The 26148-nt window shown below is 45.2% G+C and overlaps 1 protein-coding gene across 2 annotated transcripts in view; it reads left to right on the plus strand.

Annotated features, from left to right (window-relative positions):
• LOC143290568 (uridine phosphorylase 1-like) overlaps window positions 1–26148 on the plus strand; it is a 40554-nt gene that overhangs the window by 12530 nt on the left and 1876 nt on the right. The window contains exons 2-8 of one of the 2 annotated variants that reach the window (XM_076600134.1): window positions 5548–5674; window positions 7190–7351; window positions 12857–12971; window positions 14221–14291; window positions 15080–15218; window positions 17954–18100; window positions 20312–20450. In XM_076600134.1, coding sequence (XP_076456249.1) covers window positions 5548–5674; window positions 7190–7351; window positions 12857–12971; window positions 14221–14291; window positions 15080–15218; window positions 17954–18100; window positions 20312–20450 — 900 coding nt within the window. Of the gene's footprint in view, window positions 1–5547; window positions 5675–7189; window positions 7352–12856; window positions 12972–14220; window positions 14292–15079; window positions 15219–17953; window positions 18101–20311; window positions 24061–26148 lie in introns of those variants that run through there. The other variant, XM_076600135.1, reaches the window with a different exon arrangement.

The following is a 26148-nucleotide window of genomic DNA, read 5'->3' on the forward strand; positions in this document are numbered from 1 at the left end:
TGAAAGGTGGCCATTCATTGGTCTGTTATCCATGAACCTACTGCTCTTAATGTTCGGTGGTAGGATAGGCCATATTTTCTATACATCGCAGGGGGAATCCCCAGCTGTTCTTTGCCACTGTCTTTTCTGTGTTAAAACCACAAGGGAATTTTGTACTCGAAATTAACTGGCGGTGAAAGGGTTAACCTTTCCACTCTCACACTGTGTGTGTCTGCATGTCCGTTTCTGTGTCTGTCTGTGTGTTTCTCGGTCTCTCTCTCTCTCTCTCTCTCTCTCTCTCTCTCTCTCTCTCTGTCTCGGTCTCTCTCCCCCACTATTCTTTCTTCTTCTCTTTGTGATCTAAGAATTATTTGTGCATGTACTTATGTTGTTCATCTTTTTTTTCTTCTTCTTTTTTTGCGACATAATTTGAAATTTATTCATGTAATGTTATGCTTTTGTATTGAGTGTTTATTTTCCCTTTTCATGAGGGCAGGAGGAAAACAAGCCATTTGTGCTTAGTCCTTTTTTACTCTCAATATATATATATATATATATATATATATATAAAACAAAAAAAGGGTTCGTTCGTGCGTTCTATATTTTTTTTCCCAAGCGGCCACAAACTGATAAGATCAGTTCCTAAGTATTTTGTGACGTCGACCTTTTCGTAACGAAGACCTGTCTGAAGGTATGTAAACCATGGCAGTGTCAACGGCCTCTCGTTGTTAAAAAGTACATATCAGACCACGTTTTAATACTGGCATCCAGACCACTGCTCAAGATCTGGTGGAGAGGGTGGGGGCTGGGGGACGGAGGTGGTGGTTGGGGGGTGGGGTGGGGGACTGGAGGATAAAAATACCGGTTCGATTTTCGGAGAGAGGACTCTCTCTCTCTCTCTCTCCCTCTGTGTGTGTGTGTGTGTGTGTGTGTGTGTGTGTGTGTGTGTGTTCTGTTACATATATGGCTCAAACAGCCAATAAACTGGGTTCAAGCACTTACATGAAACGATACACACATATTACGATATTACGTAACGGCAAACTTCAGTACATGAAAGTATACAGAGAAAAAAAAAATCAAATGATAATGCAGATTGCTAATTTGCTAATATGAATAAGCACAAAACAGGCCGTACACACACGTGCGCACGATAAAAAAAAAGAAAAGAAAAAAGAAGAAGACAAGAGCATTCAAGAGATTATTTTCCCTCTTTTTTTTTAATTTTTAATTTTTTTTTTATATATAACAAGAATTATATAATATATTTTTGTGAATTTGGGTAGGATGGATACCAATTTAGATGGTTCAAACCGCCAACGATAACAATCTCATGTCTAACATATCAATATCGAATGGCCAAGTGATGTACTGAGGTAGGTGGCAGAATGGTTAAGACACTTATCTGCCAACACGGTTTCCGCGAGGGTCTGGGTTCGAATCCCGGCGGATTCCCGCTCACGCCATTTCTCCAAAGTGTGACAGGAAAATCAAACAACTTCGGATGAGACGGTAAAGCGAGGTCCCGTGTGCAGCACGCACTTGACGCACTGAAAAAAACCAAACAAACAAAAAAACCAAACCCACGGCAACAAGTGTTGTTCTGAAGCAAAAACCGGTAGTGGAAATCCAGTATGATAGGTACACAGATAATGCACGCAGGCAATGCTATCAGTTGGGTTATCAGTGTTGCTGTCAGGCATCTGCCCAGCAGATGTGGTGCATGCAGCGTATGTTTGTCCGAACTCAGTGACGCCTCCTTGAGAAACTAAAAAATGGAACTGAAAAACTTGATGTGCACACGGGTCATGTTTTGTCTGCTTTCTCTTGTCAAAAGTGTGGATTCCCCCCCCACCCCCATCCCCCAATTCCTACGTGCTCTTCTGGCAAGAAGTGACCAGTTTGTTTTAGTTCAAGTTTGAAGGGCTTGTGTGTGTGTGTGTGTGTGTGTGTGTGCACGTTTCGGTTTAACATCTGTTCACATTGTGTGATTTACAAGTATGTGTGTGAGGATGTGCGTGCTTGCGTGCACGATGCATGCGTGTGTGTGTATGTCTGTGTGTGCGGCGCGCGCGCGCGAATGTGTGCGTCAGTCGCCCGTGTGTTTGTGCAGTTTTACGTGTCTTCCAGGCTGACCGAGTTTCAGTGCAGGGATCGTGGATAGGGAAAAGAAAGAGGTCATCATGACGAGCATGGAGACGTTTGGGGCATGGGAGGATAGGAGGTGGGGGGCTGGGAGGGGGGGGGGAGAGAGGTGGGCACCCCAGTCAGAATAAATGCTTCAGGGAGGAGGAGGAGAGTCGGGGGTTGGGGAATGGTGGTGGTGGTAAGTGGGGGAGGAGGGGGAGGGAGGGACGGGAGGGGGGGGGGGACTCAGTCGGAATAAATGCTTCAGGGAGGGAGGGGAGAAGAGTGGGGGGGATGGTGGTGGTGGTAAGGGTTGGTGGAAGGGCGGGTACCTCAGTTGGGATAAATGCTTCAGGGAGGGGTGGGGTGGGGTGGTGGTGGTAGGGGGGGAGGGATGGCATTGATGGTGGTGGTGGTAAGGGGGCCGTGGGGGGCGGAGGGGGGGGGGCTGTTCAATGAGAAGGAAAGCAGAAGGTATTGAAGGGAACGGGGGGGCGGGGGTAGGAGGTAGATGGGGGAAGGGGCTGGTCAGTACAGATGCCCCGGAACGCTCACTGCGGAACGCTGTCAGAGACTAAAGGAGAGTTGGGATCTTCTTTTTCTTCTTCTTCTTCTGCGTTCGTGGGCTGCAACTCCCACGTTCACTCGTATGTACACGAGTGGGCTTTTACGTGTATGACCGTTTTTACTCCGCCGTGTAGGCAGCCATACTCCGTTTCCGGGAGTGTGCATACTGGGTATGTTCTTGTTTCCATAACCCACCGAACGCTGACATGGATTACAGTATCTTTAACGTGCGTATTTGATCTTCTGCTTGCGTATACACACGAAGAGGGTTCAGGCACTAGCAGGTCTGCACATATGTTGACTAGGGAGATCGGAAAAATCTCCGATCGTGTTGTCAAAGTTCTGTTTGCTTTGGGCCGCGCACCTCCTCGGCTTATCGATTACGGTCAGCTCTGGACGGGACTGACCTGGCGTTCCAGGAGAGGTGGCGGGGGATGGGGGCGGAAGGAAGGGGGTGGCTGGTGGTGGTGGGTTGGGGAATGTGGGATGGGGGAGGGGGGGGGCGCGGCTGTATCCAACACCACACTGACACCAATCTTTTTTTGTTTGTTTGTTTGTTTAAGTTTCTGACACTATACACTGACATCACGAAATCATCATATTTTAAATTCATTCTTTCGTTTTCTCGGCTGTCTGGGAATCCCCCACACACACACTCACGCACGCGCGTCTGCGCGCGAGCGCGCGCGCGCGCACACACACACACACACATATGCATATATACATACACACACACATACAGACACAGAGCCTTTTAATCCCCATTTTTAACTTCAGTCTGTGCCCACATGGAAAGACTTCAAACCCCAACAACAGGAATCAACATGCGTGTGGGTCACGTGAGGGTAGATATGGGTGGTGCGCATGTCAGCGACCCCAGCAGGAAAGGTCATAGATTGACTGCGCTATTACCGTGGGTAGCATGTCACATGCGGAGGTGGTGGTGGGGGTTGGGGAGTGTGTAGGTGGGCGAGGGAGGGAGGAGGGAGAGGGTCAGCTATAGGTCGTGCCGCGCATGCCAGCAACCTCAGCGCAGCCAATGGTCAGAATGATTTGTGGGGCCTTTTTGAAAGAAACAGGTCGACTTCCGATAAGGCCGTGTGTGTGTGTGTGTGTGTGGGTGTGTGTGTGTGTGTGGGGGGGGGGGGGGGGGGGGGGGGGGGGGGGAGGGAACACACCCTCCCGCACGTGACTCCTGTAGTTTGGCTAGAAAGTGGAACAGCGGGACACACACAAAACATTCAGCTGCAGTGCAGAGGAACCTGACCATATCTCATATGTGTGTGTGTGTGTGGGGGGGGGGGGGGGGGGGGGGGGGTGCTGAGGAGAGGGTGGTGGTGAGCAGGTCAGATGTAGGTGGTGTGTATGTCGGTGACCTCATCGCGAAGGGTCAGAATGATTTGTGGGGACATTTTTTTTGCGGACTGAAAGAAAATTGAACGGACTTTTCGATAAAGCGGGCGAGGACACACCCTCGTCCACGTGACTCGCGTAGCTTGGCTGGTCAGTCAGTGGAACAGCGCCGGGACACACACACACACACACACACACACACATATGTAAAATGGAGAAAGTTTATAAAATTTGTGGGTTGTAAACCAAGACTCACTTTTGATATAAGGTGAGTCTCCTTTTACAACCCACAGTTTTTTTTGTAAACTTTCTCCATCTGGTGTGTTTATAGACTCAGGAGTCATTCTTCATTTTATCGTCGCATATAAAATCTTTTAAAGAATTTGCCGGACAGGTTCAGTGTCAAGGCCTGACAGTCTTTGACTCAGATCAGGCATCTGCTCACCACCCACCACCCACCACCCACCACCCCTTATTTTTTCGCAAAAGTGTTGGAGCGTATATGGGTCAGTCCACGCCCTTTCGTTTAAACAGTATTTAATTTGGAGCACGTCACAATACAAAACAGTTATAGATAAACAAGACAACAAGAAAATCTTATACAAAGTCCTGTCCCGATGCCTTCTTGAAATTGAAAATCTATCAGCTCTAATAATCCCCATGCTCTATGAGCAGGACGGAAATCAGCATTGAGATGAATGCCGATTGTCAGCCTTAATAATCATGGTTTATATGAACAGGACAGAAATCGATAAATGCCGATTGTCACCCTTATAATCATGGTTTATATGAACAGGACAGAAATCGATAAGTGTCGATTGTCAGCCCTTATAATCATGGTTAATATGAACAGGACAGAAATCGACATTGAGATGAATGCCTGTCAGCTCTTATAATCATGGTTTAAATGAGCAGGACAGAAATCGATGTGTCGATTGTCAGCCCTTATAATCATGGTTAATATGAACAGGACAGAAATCGACATTGAGATGAATGCCTGTCAGCTCTTATAATCATGGTTTAAATGAGCAGGACAGAAATCGATGTGTCGATTGTCAGCCCTTATAATCATGGTTAATATGAACAGGACAGAAATCGACATTGAGATAAATGCCGATTGTCAGCCTTTATAATCATGATTTATATGAACAGGACTCTCTTCTTCTTTCCGTTACACGACCAACATTGACTTGCCGATGACTTTGTCGTGGTTCATGCGTGCTGGGTATTTTCGTGTCTCCATAACCCACCGAACACTGACATGGGTTACAGGATCTTTAACGTGCGTATTTGATCTTCTGCGTGCGTAAACACACGAAGGGGGTTCAGGCATTAGCAGGTCTGCACATATGTTAACCTGGGAGATCAGAAAAATATCCATCCTTTACCCTCCAGGCGCCGTTACCGTGATTCGAACCCGGGACCCTCACGGATTGAAAGTCCAACGCCTTAACCACTCGGCTGTTGCGCCCGTCAGGACTGAAGTCAACATTGAGATGAATGTCCCTTGTTGTGTTGCAGCGGTTTGAACGGACCGACAGTACGGCTGTCCAACCCCAACCTGACGCAGGAGAAGGAGCATTTTCTGTATCACCTGGGTTTGAGCACCGCTTCCACTGACTTCCCTAAAGTGTTTGGCGATGTGAAGGTAATGGGTAATGTGTGTGTGAGTGTAGTGTGAGTCTGTGTGTGTGTTTGTGTGTGTGTGTGTGTGTGTGTGTGTGTGTGTGTGTGTGTGTGTGTGTGTGTGTGTGTGTGTGTGACGTGTGTGTGTGTGTGTGGTGTGTGTGTGTGTGTGTGACGTGTGTGTGTGTGTGAGTCTGCTGTGTAGTGTGTGTGTGTGTGTGTGTGACATGTGGGTGTAGTGTGTGTGTGTGTGTGAGTCTGCTGTGTAGCGTGTGTGTGTGTGTGTGTGTGTGTGTGTGTGTGTGTGTGTGAGGGTTACAGCATATCTTGGAGATCCAAACACGGCCAGTACATCCTGACCCGTCTACGCAGCGCTGTGCGATGGTCCTCCGGCCTGATGGGGTGTTAGGGGCTTTCATCTTCCTGTGTGTGTGTGTGTGTGTGTGTGTGTGTGTGTGTGTGGTGTGTGTGTGTGTGACGTGTGTGTGTGTGTGTGTGTGTGTGTGTGTGTGTGTCTGTGTGTGTGTGTGTGTGTGTGTGTCTGTGTGTGTCTGTGACGTGTGCGTGTGTGTGACGTGTATGTTCGTGAGAAAAATATGTGTAACTGCTCGTGTGTGTGTGTGTGTGTGTGTGTGTGTGTGTGTAAGAAAAAATGTGTGTGACTGCACGTGAGCCCGCTCGTGCTTGCGTACACATGCCGTAAATGTGTGTGCACGCGTGTTCACCTGTGCTATTCAATTCAATTTAATTCAAAATACTTTATTATCTGCTTCAACCAAAATTAGAAAATTTTCTTTAGGCTCACTTAAAATAAAATGCCCGTTAGCAAAAATCAAAGAAACTACTGACACACCCTTCACTTACCACCATGCACACATCAATTATTATGTAAAAAGAAAAACATGTGGGTAAGATACTATTACATTATGATTCAGAGTGTAAAAACTGTGGGTGTGTTGCGTGTGTCCGTGCGTGTGCATGCATCGTTTTGTGCGTGCGCACGCGTGCGCGCACATGCGTGTGTGTGCCTGTGTGTTGAGCGATGTGTGCGCTCGCACGCGCGTGCGCGTATGTGTGCGTTTCAATCATTATATTATATATATCTTTATTTTTGTATATTCGTCTGGATTCTCCACTGCAATGGGAAGTCATTAACAGCTCAGTCTTTTGTGAAAGACTATGACTCTCAAACTTGGAGGCAAGATTATACTGGCTCTTAGTGCTGTAGTCTTGGGGGTTAGCTGGCCTTTGGGAACCATCCCAGCGCCGACTGTCCGAAAATCCTCTTGGCCGAGAGAGTGGGGATGTAACTTGGGCAAGACGCTATCCGCAATGATCGAATTCTAGCCCAGATAGTCGGGACAGCAGTTGCCTCCTCTGCTGTTCTGTGTGTGTGTGTGTGTGTGTGTGTGTGTGTGTGTGTGTGTGTGTGTGTGTGTGTGTGTGTGAATAAATAAATAAATAAACAAATACATAAATAAGTGAATAAATAAATAAATATGAAAATGTATATGCATATGTACGTGTCCACCACCAGTTTGTCTGCGTGGGAGGGACGCCCAAGAGAATGGCCGGTGTGGCCAGCCACCTGGCAAGGGAGCTAAGCCTGCCGGAGGATGTGACGTCAGTACTGACGGCCTGTGGCCACAAAACGGAGCGCTACTCCCTGTTCAAAGTGGGGCCTGTCCTCGTGGCCAGCGTGAGTTGATGTGCTGTGCTGTACCGTGCTGTGCTGTGCTGTACTGTACCGTGCTGTACTGTGCTGTGCTGTGCTGTGTTGTACTGCGATTATACTTTTGTACAGTGTTGTACTTCTCCGTGTACTGTGCTGTTTTGTACTGTACTGTACTGTGCTGTTTTGTACTGTACTGTGCTGTTTTGTGCTGTGCTGTACTGTGCTGTGCTGTTTTGTGCTGTACTGTGCTGTTTTGTGCTGTACTGTGCTGTGCTGTTTTGTGCTGTGCTGTACTGTGCAGTGCTGTGCTGTACTGTGGTGGTCTGTACTATGCTATACTGCACTGCGCTGTTCTCTATTGTGGTGTTCTGTACTGTGCTGTTTTGTACTGTGCTGTTTTGTGCTGTGCTGTGCTGTTTTGTACTGTGCTGTTTTGTACTGTGCTGTGCTGTACTGTGCTGTGCTGTGCTGTACTGTGGTGGTCTGTACTATGCTATACTGCACTGCGCTGTTCTGTATTGTGGTGTTCTGTACTGTGGTGTTTTGTACTGTGCTGTACTGTACTGCACTGTTCTGTACTCTATTGTACTGCATTACACTGTTTTGAACTGTGCTGTTTTGTGCTGTGCTGTGCTGTATTATACTGTACAGTGTACTGTACTGTACTGTGCTGCATCGTACCGTACTAAGCTTTGCTATACTGTGCTGTGTTGTACAGTATTGTACTTAAGCACCAAAAAAGACTAACAATATCACTCATCTCCTGCATTCGGTTCACTGGTTACCAATTTCTGCCCGCATTCAGTACAACGTCGCAACTATCACCTTCCACTCCATTCCGGGTGCTGCCCCTCAGCATCTGAGAGAAGTGATTCAAACCTACACCCTCCCCCCCCCCCCCCCACCCACCCCCCACACCCCACAACAGCTCAGGGCATCTTCCGATTCACGGCGGCTACTTGCTCACGAAGTTCAAGCAGGAGTGTTTGGCGCTTCTTCCTTTTCTCATCCAGCTCCATCTGTCTGGAACAGTTTACCTCACGTTCTTCGCCACTCTTCCTCATTAAATGAGTCTTTTAAGACTGGTCTGTCTGAAAACACATCTTTTTGAAAACGCCTATGCATAGACCTCTCATCCCTTTCCAGTGACATTCAGTTATAAGCCATGTAAACTGTGTGTGTGTGTGTGTGTGTGTGTGTGTGTGTAATCAAGTAATGTGATACGCGTAGACTTTTCATCTGTTTTAGGCTTTTGTGCGTTAAATCACCATCATTATTAGTTTTTCTTCTTCCATTTGTACGTTATTGCGTTTGTGTGTATGTGTTTAATCAACGTTTATTGTAAAGCGCTTTGAACTCCCTTTAACTTAAGGGAGGAGTATCCATTCTTCTTCTTCTGGTATTGCTGTATTGTGCTGTTCTGTACTGTACTGTACTGTAATGTGCTGTATTGTACTGTACTGTGCTGTACTGTACTGTGCTGTATTGTGCTGTTCTGTACTGTACTGTATTGTGCTGTTCTTTACTGTACTGTACTGTACTGTGCTGTATTGTGCTGTACTGTGCTGTACTGTGCTGTACTATGCTGTGCTGTGCTGTATTGTGCTGTGCTGTATTGTACTGTACTGTGCTGTATTGTGCTGTGCTGTACTGTACTGTACTGTATTGTGCTGTTCTTTACTGTACTGTACTGTACTGTGCTGTATTGTGCTGTACTGTGCTGTACTGTGCTGTACTATGCTGTACTGTGCTGTATTGTGCTGTTCTGTACTGTTTTGTACTGTACTGAGCTGTATTGTACTGTACTGTACTATATTGTGCTGTACTGTACTGTTCTGTACTGTGCTGTATTGTGCTGTACTGTATTGTTCTGTACTGTGCTGTATTGTACTGTACTGTTCTGTACTGTGCTGTATTGTACTGTACTGTGCTGTATTGTGCTGTACTATACTGTTCTGTATTGTGCTGTACTGTACTGTACTTTGCTGTATTGTGCTGTTTTGTACTGTACTTTTCTGAACTGTATAGTACTGTACAGTACTGTGCTGTACTGTATTGCATTGTACTGTGTTGCGTTTTGTTGTACGTACTGCATTGCCCTGCACTGCCCTGCATTTCATTGTACTATACTATACTATACTATACTATACTATACTGCGCTGCGCTGCGCTGCGCTGCGCTGCACTGTACTGTACTGTAATGTGCTGCAATGTGCTGTAATGTACTGTACTGTGCTGCAATGTGCTGTAATGTGATTTGCTGTACTGTACTGTGCTGTGCTATGCTTTGCATTGCTGTGCTGTACTTTGCATTGCTGTGCTGTACTGTACTGTACTGTACTGTACTGCAATGCATTATACCGTTTTTTTGTCGTTCGGATGAGACGATAAACCGAGGTCCCGTGTGCATCATGAACGAAGCTCACGAAAAAAAAAAAAAAAAAAAAAATCCGTGAGTGTTGTCCTAAACTTATGTAGAAGTGATGGCCCAGAGGTAACGCGTCCGCATAGGAAGCGAGAGAATCTGAGCGCGCTGGTTCGAATCACGGCTCAGCCACCGATATTTTCTCCCCCTCCACTAGACCTTGAGTGGTGGCCTGGACGCTATTCATTCGGATGAGACGATAAACCAAGGTCCCGTGTGCAGCATGCACTTAGCGCACGTAAAAGAACCCACGGCAACAAAAGGGTTGTTCCAGGCGAAATTCTGTAGAAAAATCCACTTCGAAACAAACAAAAACTGCACGCAGGAAAAAATACAAAACAAATGGGTGGCGCTGTAGTGTAGCGACGAGCTCTTCCTGGGGAGAGCAGCTCGAATTTCACACAGAGGAATCTGTTTTGATAAAAAGAAAATACAAATACAAATAGAAGAAATCCTCTGTGATTGGCGCGCGCGCGCACACACACACACACATATAACATCACACACACACACACACACACACACACACACACACACACACACACACATAATATGCGATCAAGGCCTGGCTAAGCGTGTAGGGTTATGCTGCTGGCAAGGACCCGCATCTGACAGCGTATATGGAATTGTCCGAACGCGATGATGCCACCTCCTTGTGTGAAAATGAAACTGTATTGCACTGCACTGCATGGCATTGCACTGTACTCTGTTGTGTTGTGTTGTCTTGTGTTGCATCATATTATGTTGCTTTGCATTGTAATGTATTGTTGTATTGCATTGTATTTGTCTTGTATTGCATGGTATTGTTTTGCATTGTGTGGTATTGTATTGCTGTATTGCATTGTATTGTATTGTGTTGTGCTGTGTTGTCTTGTCTTGTCTTGTATCGTATTGTAACAAGACGGAGCGCCATTCTGTTCAAGGTGGGGCCTATGCATGTGTACTGCCTGAGTTGGATCAAGCGCTTCCAAAATTATGTCTTCATCATCATCATCATCATCATCATCTTCTTCTTCTTCTTCTTCTGCTTCTTTCACCTCCTTTTCATCCTCTTCCTTCTCTTCTTCTCCTTCTCCTTCTTCTTCTTCTTCTTCTTCTAACCGACCATTTGAAGATTATTTTAGCAAGGCCATTGTTAAAGTATACTATATGATATATCTCGGTATATTTTCGACCACTTAAAGTGGCACGTCCGTTTTTGAACTCCCCGTTCCTATGCTGTGATCAAATCTAACCTTTCCAAATTCAACAGGGAGGAATATAGATTTAAGTTATTAACTAATGTATATGTATTGATTTGATTTCAGTTGATAAGGATACTTAGGGATATATAGCGCCTATAGTTCCAAGCACTCTACAAACTCGTGGGCTTTTGCACAACAGGCTGCCTACTTGGGTAGAGTCGACTGACGGCTGCCAATGGGCAGTCCAGACTTGATTATTGTAACTCGCTCCTCATCAGTTGTCCTCAATACTTAACACATAAACTCCAAAAAGTTCAAAACGCAGCAGCAAGGTTAATCTTTAGAACCAAAAAGCCTGACAGTGTCACTCATCTTCTGCATTCTCTTCACTGGTTACCAGTTTCTGCCCGCATTCGGTATAAAGTCGCAGCTCATACCTTCAACTCCATTTCGTGTGCCGCCCCTCAGTATTTGAGAGAAGTCATTCAAACCTACACAGCCCCACGACAACTCGGATCATCTTCCGATTCACGGCTGCTGCTCGCTCCCCGTGTTAAAACCCAGTCCGTCGATGATTCTTCCTTTTCTCATTCACCTCCATCTGTATGGAACAGTTTACCCCACGTTCTTCGCCACTCTTCCTCATTTCAATCTTTCAAAACTGGTCTGAAAACACATCTTTTTGAAAACGCCTTCCATCCCTTTCCAATGACATCCAGTTATAATCCATGCAGACTCCTCGCGTGCGTGCGTGCGTGTGTGCGTGCGTGTGTATGTGTGTGTGTGTGTTGTGTGTGTGCGTGTGCGCGCGCGTGTGTGTGCGTTTAGGTGTGTGTTTGTGCGCGTGTGTGTGCTTGTGTGTGTGTGTGTGTGTGTGTGTGTGTGTTTTAATGTTTATTGTAAAGCGCTTTGAGCTCCCTTTCAGGGAGGAAAGCGGTCAACAAGTATCCATTATTATCATTATTCGTTTCATGTGTCATTCAGATTTCAGGCATGCACACATACACACTTTGACAGACATAATAACATTTTATGTGTACGACCGTTTCTGTTTATTTACCCCGCCATGTAGGCAGATAATACTCCGTTTTCGGGGGTATGCATGCTTGGTATGTTCTTTCCGTAACCCACCGAACGCTGTGACGATCTTTCGAACTTTCCTATTTCTATTGTGCACACCACACTGTGTTTACAACGACACGACACGACACGACACGACACGACACGACACGACACGACGCGACACGACACGACACGACACGACACGACACGACACGACGCGACACGACACGACACGATATGACACATGACGCAACACGACACGACACGACACGACACGACACGACACGACACGACATGACGCGACACGACACGACACGACACGACACGACACGACACGACACGACACGACACGACGCGACACGACACGACACGATATGACACATGACGCAACACGACACGACACGACACGACACGACACGACACGACACGACATGACGCGACACGACACGACACGGCACGACACGACACGACACGATGCGACACGACACGACACGACACGATGCGACACGACACGACACGACGCGACACGATGCGACACGACACGACACGACACAGCACGGCACGACACGACACGACACGACACGACACGACACGACACGATATGACACATGACGCAACACGACACGACGCGACGCGACACGACACGACACGACGCGACACGACATGACGCGACACGACACGACACGACACAGCAGGGCACGACACGACACGACACGACACGACACAAGACAAGACGCGACACGACGCGACACAACCCAACACAGTTCAAAACGATTCTACTGTCCTCTCTGCACGCAGAGACGGACTTTTTAAATGTTTTTGTTCAAATGAAGTTGACCTGTTGCTTCTTTCTCCACAGCACGGAATCGGAGTTCCCTCCCTTTCTGTCCTTCTTCACGAGTTGTTCAAACTGCTCCACCTGGCGGGGTGTTCTGACGTCACGTTTTTCCGGCTCGGAACCTGTGGAGGAGTTGGTACGGTGTGCAGTTTTTGTCATGGTCCTGAAGGCACGAACTTACACACACGCAGACACACACACACACACACATGCGGACGCACACACACACACACATGCGGACGCACACACACACATGCGGACGCACACACACACACACAAGCACACACACACACACACACACACACACACACACACACACACAAGCACACACACACACACAAACAAAAGCACATGCACACACACACACACACACACACAGCACATGCAACACACACACACATACGCACGCGCACATACACACACGCGCGCGCACACACACACACACACACCCACACGTAAACACCCCCCCCCCCCCCCCACACACACACACACACAATTTTCTCTTTCAAACTTGAGTATGTACCTTAATTTTCTGTCGTGATCCAAGCATGTATAATTGTATAATATTCAGCTTCATTAACCTTTTTATGTATCATATTGAAACGCTGGTTCCAGTCATGCTAGAAATTATGTTGAAGTCATTGGTTTTCATTGAAAGAAATGCATGTGGTTGGTTTTTTTGGTTTTTTTTTTTAGGCTTGTTATGGCCTCAGTCGAGGACGGTGGCAGAATGGTTAAGACGCTCAGCTGCCAATATAGAGAGTTCGTGAGGGTTTGGGTTCGAACCCTGCTCTCGCCCTGTCTCCTAAGTTTGACTGGAAAATCAAACTGAGCGTTTAGTCATTCAGATGAGACGATAAACCGAGGTCCCACGGTGTGCAGCACGCACTTGGCGCACTGAAAAAAAACCCATGGCAACGAGAGTGTTGTCCTCCGGCAAAATTATGTAATAAGAAATCCACTCTGATAGGTACACACATGTAATTACAGGCATGCACTCAAGGCCTGACTGAGCGCATTGGGTTACGCTGCTGGTTAGGCATCTGCTTGGCAGATGTGGTGTAGCGTATGTGGTGGATTTGTCAGAACGCAGTGACGCCTCCTTGAGAAACTGAAACTGAAACTGAAACATCAGGCTGACGGCAAGTGGCTGTACATAATTATATACGTGTGGGCTGTTATTGATGTGCTCCGCCCTGGCGTTTTTACCCTGCCATGTACAGGCAGCCATTCTCCGTTTTCAGGGGGTGTTGTGTTGTTTTAACACCATTGCCATTTATTTTGTTCGTCTTCAGTTTAACGTCTGTCCACTTGAAGTGATATTAGATTTTGTGTGTGTGTGTGTGTGTGTGTGTGTGTGTGTGTGTGTGTGTGTGTGGTGACAGGTGTGGAGGAGGGCACGGTGGTGATATCTGAAGGTGCTCTTAACGGTGAGCTGCGTCCTTTCTACACCTGGGTGAGTATTTGTAATGTCTACATGTTTCAATCACACCTGGGTGAGTATTTGTAATGTCTACATGTTTTAATCACACCTGGGTGAGTATTTGTAATGTCTACATGTTTTAATCACACCTGGGTGAGTATTTGTAATGTCTACATGTTTTAATCACACCTGGGTGAGTATTTGTAATGTCTACATGTTTTAATCACACCTGGGTGAGTATTTGTAATGTCTACATGTTTTAATCACACCTGGGTGAATATTGTAACGTGTGCATGTTTTAATCACACCTGGGTGAGTATTTGTAATGTCTACATGTTTTAATCACACCTGGGTGAATATTGTAACGTGTACATGTTTTAATCATAGTATATCAGTTTATTTGTGTAAGTAAACAGACATCACAATCAAATTAATTATTGGTAACCGGGGCAATTCAAGAACCCCGTGTAATATATTGTTGACGTTACTGAACGGACGACATTAAATTAAAAGATTGCAGCTCAACACCAAGTCTGTTATACTACCGTATGAAACAACAGCTACTGTACAGGTATTCAGCAATCCAGGATTTTTGCTGTTGATGTTTTGCAGCATTTTACTTCTTCACGTTTTTTTGTTTGTTTGGTTTTTTTTTGTTTTTTTTAAATTCTATGTATTTATTTATTTATTTATTATTTACATAAGAAAATGCTACTGAAATGTTACAGCCAGTTTCAAGAGTATAAACTCAGAAGTTGGCCTAGTTCTTCTGACTCCTCCCCCCTCCCCACCATGTGTGTGTGTGTGTGTGTGTGTGACAGTACTCACTAGGCAGAGCCATTGCCAGGCCGGTGGTGGTGGACCAGGACTTGGCACGTGACCTGCACGCATGCGCCAAGGAGCAGGACCATTTCCCTACCATCCTGGGCAAGACTTTGTGCGCTGACGACTTCTACGAAGGTCAGTGGGGCATTGTATTTCTTCGCCCGTGGAGGTGCCTGGAGGTCTTTCTGGGTAAACTAAGTAAATAACATCTTTCTGACCTTATCAGTGTTTACACTCCTGCAAGAAATCTCCGCTCTTCTTCTGGCTGTTACCTTTTGAAACTTCCTCGTGTCAGTACAAGAACCTGTGGTGAACGTTCTTTCTTCTTTGTTGCTCCTCACATCTGTTCCATCCATTTCATCTGTTTCATCAGTGTCACTTATCCAACGTTATTCATGTACATGTGTTCCATCTGTTTCATCAGTGTCACGTATATTACGTTATTCATGTACATGTGTTCCATCTGTTTCATCAGTGTCACGTATACTACGTTATTCATGTACATGTGTTCCATTTCGTTCATTGTCAGATGTCCTCTGTCATTGATACCATGAATTTATTCATTAATGTTACACATGTCCGATCTCATTCGTTGCTACATGTCCTCTCTCATTAACATTGCAAATTTATTCATTAATGTTACTTTGTTTTTTGTTGGTGGTTTTTTTTGTTTGTTTTGTTTGTTTGGTTGTTTTATTTTATTTTATTTTATTTTTTGTTTCATTCCCTTGATTAGTTTATAGATTTTCTTTACGAAAGTAGGATGATGACAGGCCAGTGAGTGCCAATTCAATTTCCTTCAATTAACCCTTTCACCGCCAAGCTCGCATTTATGCACAGGCGTGGTAGAGGACCCATGTCACTGAAAGGTGGCCATTCATTGGTCTGTTATCCATGAACCTACTGCTCTTAATGATCGGTGGTAGGATAGGCCATATTTTCAATACATCGCAGGTGGAATCCCCAGCTGTTCTTAGCCACTGTCTTTTCTGTGTTCATACCACAAGGAAATTTTGTACTCTAACTTGACTGGCGGTGAAAGGGTTAAAAAAATCGATTTCGATTTCGATTTATCAATTTATAGATTTTTCTTTACGAGGGTAGGATGATGAGAACGGGCCAATAAGTGCTTATCCCTTTTCCTTCAATACTGAAAAAAAGGTTTCGATTTCCATGGATGCTACTACACATGTATCCATGACGGACGCCGAGTGATTAAAGCGTTGGTCTTTCAATCTGAGGGTCCTTGGTCCGAATCTCTGTAACGGCGTCTGGTGGGTAAAGGGTGGAGATTTTTCCGTTCTCCCAATACTTGCGTATTAATTTCGATCTTCTGCTTGCGTATACATACGAAGGGGGTTCAGGCACAACAGGTCTGCACATATGTTGACCTGGGAGATGGGAAAAATCGCCACCCTTTACCCACCAGGCGCCGTTACCGAGATTGGCTGCCTACATGACGGAGGTAAAAACGGTTATCCACATAAAAGCCCACTCGAGTACATACGAGTGAACGTGGGAGTTGCAGCCCACGAACGAAGAAGAAGAAGAAAGAGAAGCAGAAGAAGGAGGAGGAGGAGGAGAAGATGAAGACGAAGAAGAAGAGGAGGAGGAGGAGGAGTAGCAGAAGAAGAAGAAAAAGAAGAAGATGAGATGATGGTGACGATGAATTCATTCCATGTCCCGATGATGATGATGATGATGATGATGAATTCATTCCATGTCTCGATGATGATGTTGATGATGATGAATTCATTCCATGTCCCGATGATGATGATGATGATGATGAATTCATTCCATGTCCGGATGATGATGATGATGATGATGATGAATTCATTCCATGTCCCGATGATGATGATGATGATGATGATGATGATGAATTCATTCCATGTCCCGATGATGATGATGATGATGATGACGACGATGAATTCATTCCATGTCCTGATGATGATGATGATGATGATGATGACGATGAATTAATTCCATGTCCCAATGATGATGATGATGATGATGATGAATTAATTCCATGTCCCGATGATGATGATGATGATGATGATGAATTCATTCCATGTCCCGATGATGATGATGATGATGAATTCATTCCATGTCCTGATGATGATGATGATGATGATGATGACGATGAATTAATTCCATGTCCCAATGATGATGATGATGATGATGATGAATTTATTCCATGTCCCGATGATGATGATGATGATGATGATGAATTCATTCCATGTCCCGATGATGATGATGATGATGAATTCATTCCATGTCCCGATGATGATGATGATGATGATGATGATGAATTCATTCCATGTCCCAATGATGATGATGATGATGATGATGATGAATTCATTCCATGTCTCGATGATGATGATGATGATGAATTTATTCCATGTCTCAATGATGATGATGATGATGATGATTAATTCATTCCATGTCCCGATGATGATGATGATGACGATGATGATGACGATGATGATGATGATTTCATTCCATGTCCGGATGATGATGATGATGAATTCATTCCATGTTCCGATGATGATGATGATGAATTCATTCCATGTCCCGATGATACATGATGATGATGATGATGAATTCATTCCATGTCCCGATGATGATGATGATGATGATGATGATGATGATGATGATGATGAATTCATTCCATGTCCCGATGATACATGATGATGATGATGATGAATTCATTCCATGTCCCGATGATGATGATGGTGAATTCATTCCATGTCCCGATGATGATGATGGTGATGACGATGACGATGATGATGAAGAATTCATTCCATGTCCCGATGATGATGATGGTGATGACGATGACGATGATGATGAAGAATTCATTCCATGTCCCCCAGGGCAAGCCCGGCTGGACGGAGCGCTGTGCACGACCAGTCCGGCAGAGAAGGAGGAATTCCTCAGACAGCTGTGGGGTCTGGGGGTGCGCAACATTGAGATGGAGTCCGCTGGCCTGCTGGCCCTCTGTCATGCTGTGGGCGTGAAAGGTGCCTTGGTGACTGTGTGGTGTGTGTGTGTGTGTGTGTGTGGGAGGAGGGGAGGGTAGGGGGTGGTGTCGGACGAGATGGACGCTCACTCAGTCTGGTTCCACGACTTAGCTGTTATTGTCGTCAGTTGGGGGCTTAGTAGGTGGTGTCCTACATACGTTTATAATAATAATGGTGGATACTTATATAGCACACTCTCCAGAAATCTGCTCTAGGTGCTTTACAAAAACGCTTTGTTAACATAAAACATTACATCTTTGTTACATAGACACACCAAAATGTGACTACACACACACACACACACACACACACACACACACACACACACACACACAGCATACATACATTTTAACGTACATGTGTATCTAACAGCTACCCTAACACGTGCGCACACATAGGCAGGCACAAACTTACATAAACGCACGCACACACAATACACATTCATATACACGCATGTAGTTATGTACACATACTTATGTATATATACATAGTCAAGCACAGCTGACGCAAAGGAAGTGGACCTGCCACAATTGAACTTACTGCTGAAGATGCGAGTGAATCAGAATGACGGAGGTTATCAGGGAGCTTGTTCCACGTCTTTGGCGATTGAAAAGAAACGATCTGTGTTCATAGGTCTTACTTCTGACATATCCTGAGAAGTCGAGTATCAGAGGAAGAACGGAGCTGGCGAGACGGGGTATAGATATGGAGGAGTTCAGAAAGATACTTGGGGCCAGATCCGTTGACTGCAGAAAAGGTCAGAGTGGATATTTTATAGTCTGTTCGATCAGAAACAGCCAACCAGTGGAGAGACTGAAGGAGAGGAGAAACATGGTCAAATTTAGAAGCTCTGCAAATGAGTCTGGCAGCGTTATTCTGAATTCGTTGGAGTCTAACAGATGTTTGGGAAGGCCGGCCAAAAGAGAGTTGCAGTAATCCAATCTTGAGAGAACCAGAGAGCATACAAGTGTCTTGGTTGCATCGGTTGAGAGATATGTTGTTTATGTCGGAATAGACACGACTGAACACCATCGAAGTGACTGGGAATCAGTTGTAACTGCTGAATGGAGTTGAGCATGGTTGAAGTTGGTGTTAGAGGTATCCATGATGGCGTCGCTGAATCTGAACGAGTATTGCAAAAAGCGCTAAAACCTACCTACCTATTTGGAGTTTAACGACCTATTGGTGTCTACACCCTTAAGGTCAAGTTTGCCAAAACCTGTCTGTCTATTGGAGTTGAACGACCTATTGGCGTCTACACCCTTAAGGTCAAGTTTGTTCGGTTGGAGTTGTTTAAGTGCGGGTATTTGTTCGTGTGGTTGGGGTTGTATGTGTTTGGTGGTGAGAGGGTTGTATGTGTGTGTGGCTGGGGTTGTATATGTTTGATGGTAAGGGGGTTGTTTTTGTTTTTGCGGATTGGGTTGTGCGCCAAAACCTACAATGTAGGCTGTATATATGCAGGGCTGCGATGCATGCTGGGAGGTCGCGCACTCAATGACACAGGCTGGACAGTGGTCACGACTCGCCCAACAGCACTGCGCGAGCGGCGATCCTCGCTCGCGGGCAGCCTATCGCGAAGTTTTCCCTCGTTATACAAAGCTCGGTAGAAGACAGAGTATTGCAAATACCCCATATGTATAAGCCATTGCACTCATATGGTGCAGAAATCAGTTGTAACTGCTGTCCGGACTGTTTGGGACAGAATTTTGTTAAGTGGAGAGTGCCTCGCTCAAGTTACCCCCCCCTCTCTCGGCCTAGAGGGTTGTTGGACTGTCGGCGATGGGATGTTTTCAAAGGCCAACTAGCCTCCAAGGACGCAGCACTGAAGAGCCAGTGCAATGTTGCCTCCTAGTTTGAGAGTCATAGTCCTTCACAAAGAAAAGACTAAGCTGTAAATGATCTCCCGTTGCAGTGGAGAAACCCTTGATCATACAGCTCTCGCTCTGCAGATGGCCCAGCTGTAAGCTTATGTCAGTCCGCTGTGTAATAAGCTGAGCATTAGGCGCTATTTATTGATTAATTATTTATTTGTCTTTGTTTTTCTTACACCTGCTGTGGTGTGCATGTGTCTGGTGAACCAACTGGTCTATTTATCGATTTATAATTTTATTATTATTTTTATTTTTCCAGCGGCTGTAGCGGGTGTGTGTCTGGTGAACCAACTGGTCTATTTATCGATTTATAATTTTATTATTATTTTTATTTTTACAGCGGCTGTAGCGTGTGTGTGTCTGGTGAACCGGCTGGAGGCGGACTGCCCGCAGAACAACAGTCAGCTTCTGGAGGAGTTCCAGACACGGCCTGTACGGCTGGTCACCCGCTACATCCTGACCCGTCTGCACAGTGCTGTGTGAGGGTCCAGCCTGATGGGGTGTTAGGGGCTTTCGTCTTCCTGTGTGTGTGTGTGTGTGTGTGTGTGTGTGTGTGTGTGTGTGAGAGAGAGAGAGAGAGGGGGGGGGGGTGGAGTGCGTGTGGGGTACAGCTCATCTTGGAGTTCCAGACACGGCCTGTACGGCTGGTCACCCGCTACATCCTGTCCCGTCTGCACGGCGCTGTGTGAGGGTCCAGCCTGATGGGGTGTTAGGGGCTTTCGTCTTCCTGTGTGTGTGTGGGGGGGGGGGGAGAGGGCGGGGTGGTGGAGTGCGTGTGGGGTACAGCTCATCTTGGAGTTCCAGACACGGCCAGTACAGCTGGTCCCCCTCTGCATCCTGTCCCGTCTGCACAGCGCTGAGTGAGGGTCCTCCGGCTTGATGGGGTGTTGTTGGGGATCTTGTCTTCCTCTGTGTGTGTGTGTGTGTGTGTGTGTGAATGTGTGTGTGTGTGTGTGTGCGCGCATGCATGTGGCGATTTTAACATTCCTCTGCAGTGTTCGCTGTATTCTGATAATAGCAGTCGTGTATATAAAATTAGGTGTTTATAAAACTGGTTGTATTTTGATATTGTATCACTGAATCTGGTTAAGTTGTGGCTATGCGTATATCTAGCTGGTGGTAAGGTTTTGATATACATTTATTATCCATACTGCTCCATTTTCATTTATCCAGATGCTTCATTCTACATGGGGTAATATATTCATGACCCCTGACTTGTGTGTGTTTTGTGCGCGTGCATACAAGTTATAGGCTGTGTGGGTATCTGTTAGTTTGTGATTGCATATTGTGTGTATATACACCAGCCATGTACACACACTTAGCTATCTTTGTTAGTGTTTGGGGAATATTGTGGTTTGGTGCTTGCAGTGGCTAGGCCTATGTTCCATCATGTAAATATTCGGATTTCAGAGTGACTAGGTGTGTATTCCGCCATGTCCTGTTTTCCTTGAAAGACTAGGTCTGTTTTCCCAATGTTGACGTCTAGTTCTCATACAGTGACTAGGTCTGGACCTTTGGTCTACTTTGAGCGTTGTCGATAACAAGAAACAGATCTGCAATGAAATTAATAAACAATGAAGCCAGGTGCCAGTTGCATTGCTTGGTTCTAACTTTTTGACAGTTACACGTGACGAAATGCCTACGTTGACCGAACTACGCCACTGGTCAGTTCCATACTACACAGTTAGTAGCGGGTTACGACCATACTGGGCTCTTCCGTCCAATGCGACTGGCTCCAGGAGAACAAATGATTAACAAATAGTAAAGAGTGGTAACTCTCTCCTTTCATAAAGCACACAACTTAAGGCAATGCTGCTAATGCTACCGATTCGCAGGTAAATAAAAGGTGCACAGGACCAAACCCAGACACTTCCTCAAAAAGGAAGCGCCGGGCTTGTCCTTATACCGGTCATTCGACATGTGTACACTGCACCAATGACAGAAGAAACGTGCAAAATGAGAGTAAATTGGCAGTTCAGTTTGCAGTTTCATGATCTGCTATCGCTGTTGAAGCAAGCGAGCAAGCAAACAAACAAAAAATAAACCTCACTGTTTTGCAAAATCAAAATTTGCTATCGTTTTCTGAAATGGCAGCTCGATTTGTAGCCTGACCCACAGGAGCCAGCCATTCCAACCCAACCCACCATGTCATAGCGCTGTGAAGTACTTGTATTTGTATTTCTTTTTTTATCACAGATTTCTCTGTGTGAAATTCGGCCTGCTCTCCCCAGGGAGAGCGCGTCGCTACACTACAGCACCACCCATTTTAAAAAATTTTTTCCAGCGTGCAGTTTTATTTGTTTTTCCTATTGAGGTGGATTTTCTACAGAATTTTGCCAGGAATAACTCTTTTGTTGCCGTGGGTTCTTTCACGTGCGCAAAGTGCATGCTGCACATGGAACCTCAGTTTATCGTCTCATCCAAATGACTAGCATCCAGACCACCACTCAAGGTCTAGTGGAGGGGGAGAAAACATCGGCGGCTGAGCCGTGATTTGAACCAGCGCGCTCAGATTCTCTCGCTTCCCAGGCGGACGCGTTACCTCTTGCCCATCACTCCACTCACTTTGCTGAAGAATATTACGGTGGCAAATATGTAAATGGTATCATTTCAGTGAATTATTAAAAAAAAATTGTTGAGCGTTTGCTAGTTTCCTTTATGGTCTGAAATGAAATGCTGTTCTGGCTAATCGTGACTGGTTTCCATGCCACACCAACGATCTTAACAATTCACAGTACGCAAGGTCCGTCATTTATATGAAGAAAAATAAATCGGTAATCAGACTGAAAATAACGTTTGTTTGTACATTATGAAAATGTGTCTTTACATGAAAAAGCGTCATCTTCGAGCGCAGTAGCCGAATGGATAAAGCATTGGACTTTCAATCTGAGGGTCTCGGGTTTGAATCTCGGTGGCGCCTGGTGGCTAAAGGGTAGAGATTTTTCCGATCTCCCAGATGAACATATGTGCAGACCTGCCAGTGCCTGATCCCCCTTCGTGTGTATACTGCAAGCAGAAGATAAGATACACACGCTAAAGAGCCCGTAATCCAAGTCAGCGTTCGTTGGGTTGTGGAAACAAGAACATACTCAGCATGCACACCCCTGAAAACGCCTACATGGCGGGGTGAATAAACAAAACGGTCATACACGTAAAATGTTACATGTTTGAGTGGTATGTGTGCGTGCCTGAAATCTGATTGAATGACACAGGAAACGAATGATGAGCGCCCAATGGCAGCCGTCAGTCGGCTCTACCCAGGTAGGCAGCATGTTGTGTAAATGACCCCGTGTTTGTAAAGCGCTTTGAGCTTGGTCTCCGACCGAGAATAGGCGCTATATTAGTATCCATATCAATCAATCAATCTTCAGAAGATTATGCACACGTTCCATTTACGTTGTCTTGGTTACCTATTGCTCATAAAAAAAAATTTGTGAATAATAATAATGATAACGACAGTGGATACTATAGCACATTATCCATTAATCTGCTCTAGATGCTTTACAAAACACTTTTGTTTACATAACACATTACATCAATATTACGTACACACGTACTTAGAAATGGATTTCGGGTTGGTAGAGTACATGCTGTAGTTTTCCAAAACGAACGATGTGAAGTATGTTAATTTGATGTAGGCAGTATGAATGATATGCTCGTGCATCAAATAGTGGACCAGAGGGGTTTACTAGTCCAGGTATGGGCCTTTGGTCTGTAGTATATGAGCCTTCCACCAGTTCTTTCCCTTGGTCTGTAGTATATTAGCCTTCCACCAGTTCTTTCCCTTGGTAGGTAAAGATTTTGGCCTTCCACCAGTTCTTTCCCTTGTGCCGTGGAAGCTGCTATACTTAGACTAGAAATGAGTGTGTGGAGGAGGGGGGTAGAGGAGGTGCAAGGTAATGCGTGTGTGTGTGTGTGTGTGTGTGTGTTGGAGCTCATGTACGTTTATATGTATTTGACTGTGCTTTCATATATGTGAAACTGCATGTTTGGTGCATTTCTGTTATGCATGTGTGGGTGTATGTGTGAATGTGTGTCTTCATATTTTACATTTATTCGCTTATTTATCACCATTGTTGTCTTATTTATTTATTTATTTATTTATGTCTTATTATTATCATTTTATTAGTATTACTAATATTATTACTACTACCTTTTTCTATATTATAATTATTATTTATTTATTTATTTATTTATGCAAGCTTATCTATTATTTGTTCCCCCGTTTTTTTGTTTTGTTTTTTTGTTGTTTTTGTTTTCTCAAGGCCTGACTAAGCGCGTTGGGTTATGCTGCTGGTCAGGCATCTGCTTGGCAGATGTGGTGTAGCGTATATGGTTTTGTCCGAACGCAGTGACGCCTCCTTGAGCTACTGAAACTGAAACTTTCCCTTGGCCTGTAGTATCTGGGCCTTCCACCAGTTCTTTCCCTTGGTATGTAGTATCTGGGCCTTCCACCAGTTCTTTCCCTTGGTATGTAGTATTCTTTCCCTTGGTATGTAGTATCTGGGCCTTCCACCAGTTCTTTCCCTTGGTATGTAGTATCTGGGCCTTCCACCAGTTCTTTCCCTTGGTAGGTAAAGATTTTGGCCTTCCACCAGTTCTTTCCCTTGGCGTGTAGTATCTGGGCCTTCCACCAGTTCTTTCCCTTGGCGTGTAGTATCTGGGCCTTCCACCAGTTCCTACCCTTGGCTTGTAGTATTTAGGCTTCTTTCCCTTGGCGTGTGGGATCGTGGACGAATCGCATCGTAACAGGCGGGAAAGCTCATGGACAATGTTTGGCAAAGTAGTGCGCTGGTAAAATGTTCGTGTTTATTGGAGAAAAAAAAAAATCAACCGTTTTCGAAATATTTCCATGACTTGTGCCTGGTCTGTAAGGTTTTGCTCGAACCCATTACACATGGCAATTTGTTTTTTTCGCTCTACCTGTAGTTTAACTTTCTTGATCATGTGATATGTTGTGTAATCACTGCCTTTTCAGGGAGCAGTGGGGAAGAATAAACAGAACGCTGAATGGATGTGCATTGTCTTTGTTGTAACTGACAAAACACAACAACAAAAAGAAAACAACAACAACAAACAGCTAGGGGGAAGTACGGTCGTTTTTTTTGTTTTTGTTTTTCACAGAGTTGGACTTGGTATCTAATGTTATTGATACATTACACGGAAAATCCAAGATATGAACCTTTAGAACACCTTATTAAGTTATTTAAAATGACTAAAATATAACTTGCATTTTAACAATTAAGTATTCAGCGTTATAATTAACACACACTCACACACACACACACACACACACACAAACACAACAAAGGGAGGAAGGCCAACGCACCCCTATAAAGTCCAACTTGTGAATCGGCCGTTCTACCCCCAAGTAAATCTCACTATTATACCTTACTAATTCTCACTGAAGCCAAGCGCAATGCCCCGCACCTCATTTTACGTTCAGAAGCATGTTTCAGGCACAGGTGTTAGTCCGTAACAGGGATAAGCGGTCCCTACTTTGAAAGAATGTTAACTCTTTCCATACGAAAGAGACGACGTTAACAGCGTTTCACCCCAATTACCATCATCAAAATATTGCAAGTGGAAGGCTCTTATACTGAAGACGTGAATGTTGACAAAGAATACCATAATTTTGACGACGGAAGCTAAAGGTTGGGTCATTCAGACACCCACTGGACATCCGAGGGGTCTGTGTAGAGGAGAAGAGAGGACTGGCCGTACTGAGTGAGTTAAAGTTCCGCAACTAAACATGCCATCGAAAGCGAACGATCCAGTGGTGACCCGCCTGCCCGTCACCTTTCTTTAAAATCTCACAAACACTGGATGAGGACCACTGGATCGTCCAGTTCCAATGACAGGTCAAAGCTGACTGACCCCCACCCACCCTCACAGAATAAATCCACACTTGCCAGACACGGAATGCGCAAGGTAGGACATGCGTGCACACCACCACTGAATTCAGGCGATGTTAAAAAAAAAAAAACAGAAAAAAACATGAAGAATGAACAATAGAGAAGCGAACGGGAAGCTCACAACCTTGAAAAAAATAACTGTAGGGTTGTGATTTTGGGTGGGTTTTTTTGTTTTTTTTAAGGATCGTTGTCACTGTCCGAGCGTGCGCACGCACACCACACACGCGCGCACGTTTTCACGCTGGCGAACTTTCCATTTGCA

The sequence above is a fragment of the Babylonia areolata genome, chromosome 15 (genome assembly GCF_041734735.1).
Source record: "Babylonia areolata isolate BAREFJ2019XMU chromosome 15, ASM4173473v1, whole genome shotgun sequence".
In the NCBI taxonomy this organism is placed as follows: Eukaryota; Metazoa; Mollusca; class Gastropoda; order Neogastropoda; family Buccinidae; genus Babylonia; species Babylonia areolata.